The sequence below is a fragment of the Furipterus horrens genome, unplaced genomic scaffold (assembly GCF_987537825.1).
Source record: "Furipterus horrens unplaced genomic scaffold, mFurHor1.1.pri manual_scaffold_13, whole genome shotgun sequence".
Classification (NCBI taxonomy): Eukaryota; Metazoa; Chordata; class Mammalia; order Chiroptera; family Furipteridae; genus Furipterus; species Furipterus horrens.
The window spans coordinates 50,675,215-50,681,214 of NW_028327183.1; the positions used below are offsets into that span (position 1 = coordinate 50,675,215).

Consider the following 6,000-nt stretch of genomic DNA (forward strand, 5'->3'; position numbering starts at 1 on the left):
CGAGGGAGACAGCCCCAGAGCATGCCCCCTCTAAAGTGTTCGCAGCTGCCTGTATATCCCTGACTGCGTCCTCTGACGCAGTGGGTGTTGCCAACAGTTCTGACCATTCACAGAACCCCACGTAGGCTCTGTGTGCTTTCCATACCGTCCCCTGGTTCAAGACTCCTCCCATCCACCTGAGGCCTTGGAAGCATCCAAGCAATTTTGCATAATGAAAGACACCAGCCACCAGCCTCAGGCGTGTGGAGGCATTCTGAAAGCTGCTTCCTTCTCCCCAGCCCCCAGCCGCAAACTCGGGGGTTTGTTCTTGGACTCCCCTGTTTCTGTAACAAAAGGAGGGATAAGTGTTGATGGGCAGAGACTTGACTTGGGGTGGTGAACACACACTACAGTGTACAGACGATGTGTTATAGATTTGTGCACCTGAAACCCATATAATTTTGTTAACCAGTGTCACTCCAATAAATTCAACAAAAAGGAAACTAAGAGAAAAATACTGAAGTCAAATATGATTTGAGATTATCGATGCTTTATTTCTGTGAATTTGCTATTCAGTGTGTAGTAGTGAAGAGATGGGAGTATGGAGAGATTAAATATTTTTTTCATGGTATTATATACCCATCTGTGGTATTTGCATACTTGGGTGAAGATAACTGGGTAAAGGTGGTGGAATATAGATGGAGGTTTCCAGAACACCAGGCCTCGCAGCACGCGGTTGCACATCAGTGGTCCCCCCGAGTCACCCTGGAGGGGAGAGAGTGGATTCGCTTTAGCTCCACAGCAGCCAGCCCTGAGGTCTCACACCACCGAGGTGATCAAGTCTTGCTCCTGCCAGACCACAGCCTCCCACCCTGGCCAATGGGAAGAGACTCATTGTCTCTGTGGACCAATGAGAGAGCAGGAATTGATGCTCCCACGGAAAGGAGAAACGAGGTTCTCTGAGGACATGGGCTTGAACCCTGACCAATGAGATCAACCACAGGGAGGGGGCGGGGCTTCTTGGAAGTCAGAGCTTCATTTATTTTCTGCCATGAGCGACTCTTCACCAAGCCAAGGGAATATTATCTCCAGGGAATTGGTCCACTCCCTTACTCAGGGATGGGGGGTAGGGTAGTCCTGGAAACCAGGGGCAGGACCAGTGACCTAATTCACAGAGTCTGGTGCAAAATAGAAATGCAAACCCATATGATTTTTAAGACAGCACCCAGAGTGTGGGGCCCTGCGTCTCTGAGAAGATTGTGCATGTATGGATCAGCCCTCAGTTGGGGGACAACGGGGAAGCCCTCCTATTTTTTAGGACACACAACCCCGTCCCATCACCCCTGTCTTTAACACACACTATCCCTCCTGCCGCTGAATGGTGGGAGTACAGATGTGAATACCGAGACCGGGGATAGGAAGAGGCCAAAGAAATCAAATAGAAGCAAAGAGAGGAAGGGTGGAGGGAAGAAAGGGAAGGAGAAGGGGGACAGAGAAGCAGAGATGCTGGGAATGAGACAGAGGCAGAGATGGAGGAAATAAAAAGAGTGATGAAGATCGAGAGAGAGAGAGAGAGAGAGAGAGAGAGAGAGAGAGAGAGAGAGAGAGAGAGAGAGAGAGAGAGATCCCAACACAGAGAGAACACAGGGAAAACGAAGAAATGAGGTATAAAGAGAGAGGAGGGAAGATGTTTCTCAGCGACAGAGGGGGTTACAGAGATTAGAAGAGGGGACCAAGAGGAGGAGGGGCCCCTTCTTTTCCCAGAACCAGGACCAGAAACAAAGTTCTATAAGCAGGACTTAGCCGCGGGCACATCTCAGCGATTGCAATGAGTATTTTCTTGCAATCCCTTAAAAGTTAAAATTTATATGAAAAACATTCATGGTGAACAGGTTGCCCTGATTTTAGATCGATGCAGGGTCAGTCCTGTGCTCTGCTGACCCGGATGAGAGGCTGAGGCCATGGGAAATCCAATCAAAACTAATTGCTGTTTGGTTGGCATGCCATATATTTTGTTCATCCTGGATCTTCTGAATGGATTGGTTTTTCTTAAAATATGGCATTAGAATATAATTTATGTGACCCCTTAGAGTTTGTGCTTGTGGCCTGGGCCTCACTCCCCTTTCCCCTAGTCCCAGCATTTTGTTTTTATACTCCAGCCCCTCCCCTTTGACATCGTGCCCACCCCTCAGCTCCACACCAGCACCCATGGGTCCCCACTCTGACCCAGGCAGAGGACTGCATAGAGAGACCCAAGAAAGTGGGCCTGTGGGTGGGGGGTACGAGGAAAGGCTTAGCATCAGGGTCTTTGGATGGAGGGGAAGAGGGGGCTCCGCGCAGAGAGGAAGTAGGACCCAGGGCCGGGGTGGCGAGAGGGTGGCTCTCACTGCGTTGGCATTGGAGTTGCTGTCGGAGGTGGCGGGGGAGGGGCGGGGAGTGCAGACCAGGTAATTTTTCTTCAGGTGTACGAAATGCCTGTCACAGTCCTTAAAGGGGACGGCGGTGACACTGGTGCGCAAGAGCGCTGAAGGGTATGTCTCTGGTGGGGAAGGGGGGTGACAGACTGTCAGAGGCCTAGGTCTGCAAACCCATGCATGAGAATGGGGGAAAATCGGGGCCCTGGCCATTGAAAGGGGGGGGGGATCTGGGTGACTCAATCCTAGTGTCATAGAAAGGACCTAATGCTTTGACTCTGGGTCTGAGAAAGGAAGGGGCTTGTACCTGAGCTACTGGGTCTGAAGAAGAGGGTTAGGGATCAACAATTTTGGGTTTGAGGGAGGAGCGTGCTGCGTGCCAGGGTCTTTGGTCTGAGACATGAAGGGGGCTGGGGGCCTGGGCTCTCGTGTCAGAAGGAAGTGGCAGCCAGGGTCTGGGTACTTGGATCTGCAGGAGGAAGCTCCTGGGGCCAGCAGTCCCATGTCTGAGAGAGAACAGGCTAGGATCCGGACACCTCGGTCTCTGGAGATGCATCCAGGGGACAGAAATCTTCGGTCTGAGGGAGCGGTGACTAAGGTCCAGGACTCCCGAGACCATGGAATGGAAGCCTGGGGACAAGGCTTCTGGATCTAAGAGGGGAGGCTCCAGAAGAAAGGGCTGCTGGGTGTGAAATTGAAGAAAGCTAGAGGTCTAGGCTCTTGGTCCTGTTGAAGAGGGAGTTGGGGCCTGGAGGACTGTGTCTCAGGCAGGAGACACGGGATGATGGCTTCCTGGACCTGATTTAAGAGAGGGTTGGGGGCCCTGGCTGGTGTGACTCAGTGGATTAAGTGCCAGCCAGTGAACCAAAAGGTCACCAGTTCGATTCCCAGTTAGGGCACATGCCTGGGTTGTGGGCCAGGTCCCCAGCTGGGGGCATGTGAGAGTCAACCACACACTGGTGTTTCTCTTTCTCCCTCCCTTCCTCCCTCCCTAAAAATAAATAAAATCTTTAGGAAAAAAGAGAGAGAGAGTTAGGGGTCTAGACTCCTTGGTCTCTTGGAGGAGGGGGTGGACAAGAGGCTTGGACTCCTAGGTTTGAGGACAGAGGGAGCCAAGGACAGGGCCAGTGGGTCACAAAGGCAGTCTCACCAACAGGGACGGTGGTGGTGCCCCAGGTGAAGATGGTACATGTGGCCCCAGGACGCACACACTCGAAGGAAAGGCTGACCTTCCTCATGGCTGGTGACAGCCTGGCCGGGCGGCTTAGCTTCACATGCATGAGATCATGAACCTGGAAAACACTGGAGAACTTGGGGTGGATGAAGAACTGTGTAGCCCTGATCTTCTGGGCATTCGGATCACGCAGCAGACTGCTGCCCACGTGCACAGTGTACCCACTGCAAGAGGAAAGCGACATTAAAGAGGAACACTGTGACAAAAAGGGGTTGATGGGGGCTGGGGCAGGAGAGAAAGTGATAGGAAGACAAAGATACAGAGAGAAGTAGAGAGGGACCTAAAGAGAAAGCGGGACAGGGAGCCAAGTGTGGCAGAGAGACACACAGAGATGGGCGGGGCCCAGACGGAGCAGAACACACAAACCAAGAGAAAAGCAGGTGCAGAGACCCAGAAGGAGAGAAGGGTTGCTGAGGCCACCCGCCTCTACCGTCTATAGCGGTGGGCGACCGTGAGCACCCACTGCTCGGTGATCGGCACACCCACACATGCCATCTCCCTGCCATTGCGCAGGGCCACCTGCCAGGGCTGGCAGCCTCTGGGGCAGGGAACTCCATTAACAATCCTGTCCCCATTATTGTGGGCTGGATGGAGACATGGAGAAGGCATGAGTAGCAGGCCCCAGGGGAAGACTGAGGTCACAGCGCATGGATTCCCAGAGACTGCAGTGGAGAGACAGACAGACAGACAGGCAGGCACGGAGCAGGGCAGAGGCAGAAACTGGGCACAGCGCAGAGGAAGCTGCGGACAGGGATGGAGGCAGATGGAGGGAGTCTGCTCAGAGCCCAGGGCAGCGTCTGGTCTGGAGGCTCCCCCAGAGGCTGCTGGGAGAGACGTTGAGGGCAGGAATCATTCTGGAGGGCACAGAGATCCCAGGAGCCAGAAGGAAGCAGGAGGAAAGGGTTCCCAGCAGGAGGGTCTTGTCTGCATGGGAGGCAGCTGTTTCAGCGGGCGGGGTCCTGCCTCAGTGACTCTGTGCAGAGAGGGCCCTGGAGAGGGAAGGTGGGGACAGTTACAGGCTTAGGGGCTAGGCCAGGTCCTCACCTCCTTGTTCAGCAAATCCCAGGGTCAAGGACAGCAGCAGAATCAGCAGGCGTGAGATACAGGGACCTGCCATGTGGCCTCTGGGACCCTCTGTGGGCTGCCACGTGGAATAAGGGGGTCTTCTGCGGGGGCTGAAAAGACAAAGAGTTCAGAAGAGAGGAGTCTTGGCCCTTAACCTCAGCCTTCCTTGGACCCAGGATTTGTAGCCTGTACCCCATGTCCTCCTTCAGACCAGGAGCCCCGTGACAAAACTGCTTCTTCCTCTGACTCACGTGTCCTGGTCCCAGACACCCTTCCCCCCCGAACCCAGGAATCTGACTTTGAATCCCTCCACATCCATAATTCAGTATTTCAAAAGTCTTTTAGGCAAAAGATTAAAAAACTCCAGGCCTCCAGCCCCTCATCTGTCTGTATCCACAGTTCGGGTCCCTATTCCTTTCCCCTTAGGAGCAAGAGTCAGCTGCCCATCCAGACCCTCCCCAATGGGACCCCTTCTCACCTGCAGTGAGTCTGATCGGACCTGGGCTGCAGGCTACGCTGGGAGCCAGCTATGTCTGGTTCTGTGCAGAGCGGCTCTCTTACTGCACACTCACCCTGCCCCAACCCCCCCACCCCACCCCCATTCCGTGCACTCTGCAGGAGGCTCCCACCTGCCTCTGTTCTTATCTAAAACCCCTGAGGCAGCTCAAGCACATTCCAGCTCCACCATCCCTGGGGGCTGCGAGCACAGGAGGGGCCGGGGGCTGGCACTGAGGGGTGGGAGCAGGAGTCCTGGGGCCTCCCCTGTGGTCAGTTTTCTGGCCTTCACCGCCCTCTCAGGTGTGGCCTAGACCCTACACCCCAACTCTGAGCTGATGATGATAGCCTGGAAGAGTTCTTTGTGCTGGAAACCTATCCTGTGTGTGTGTAGAGGTGGGGTGGGGGGTGGGGGGAGTGTTGAGGGTGGGTTTCTTTAATAAGAACTAGGTCATAACCCTAATTTTCCATTTCACCTACATGGTGAATGCATTTTGTGCTGACTGTGAGATATTTTCTTATTCTAAGACCACAGAATTATTTTTGATTTTCAAAACTTTCCCAATTTGCCTTTGATATTTAGATCAGTAACCCACTGAGAATTGCTTTCGTGTAAGGGGTAGGTAGTGACTGAGGTTGTGTCCTGTTTCAAAGGTGAGCAACACATTTCAGGTGTCTGTAAATGTCGTATTGAGCCTGGTTTCCATTCGCTGTCACCTGTCATTGGTGCCTCCAGGCTCACACCGCCTCAGCTTTAGTGCTGACTTTTCCATGAAATATACAGTGATTCTCTCCTTCTCCTGCCTCTTGTGG

The 6,000-nt window shown here is 53.5% G+C and overlaps 1 protein-coding gene across 1 annotated transcript; it reads right to left on the reverse strand.

The window, feature by feature from the left end:
* Nucleotides 1–2,167: 2,167 nt before the first annotated feature.
* LOC149995162 (kallikrein-7-like) lies at nt 2,168–5,380 on the reverse strand. Its single transcript, XM_090259132.1, is given in 6 exon segments — nt 2,168–2,245; nt 2,367–2,518; nt 3,544–3,791; nt 4,058–4,205; nt 4,671–4,802; nt 5,365–5,380. Coding segments are annotated over 6 exon segments (774 nt in total).
* Nucleotides 5,381–6,000: the final 620 nt, after the last annotated feature.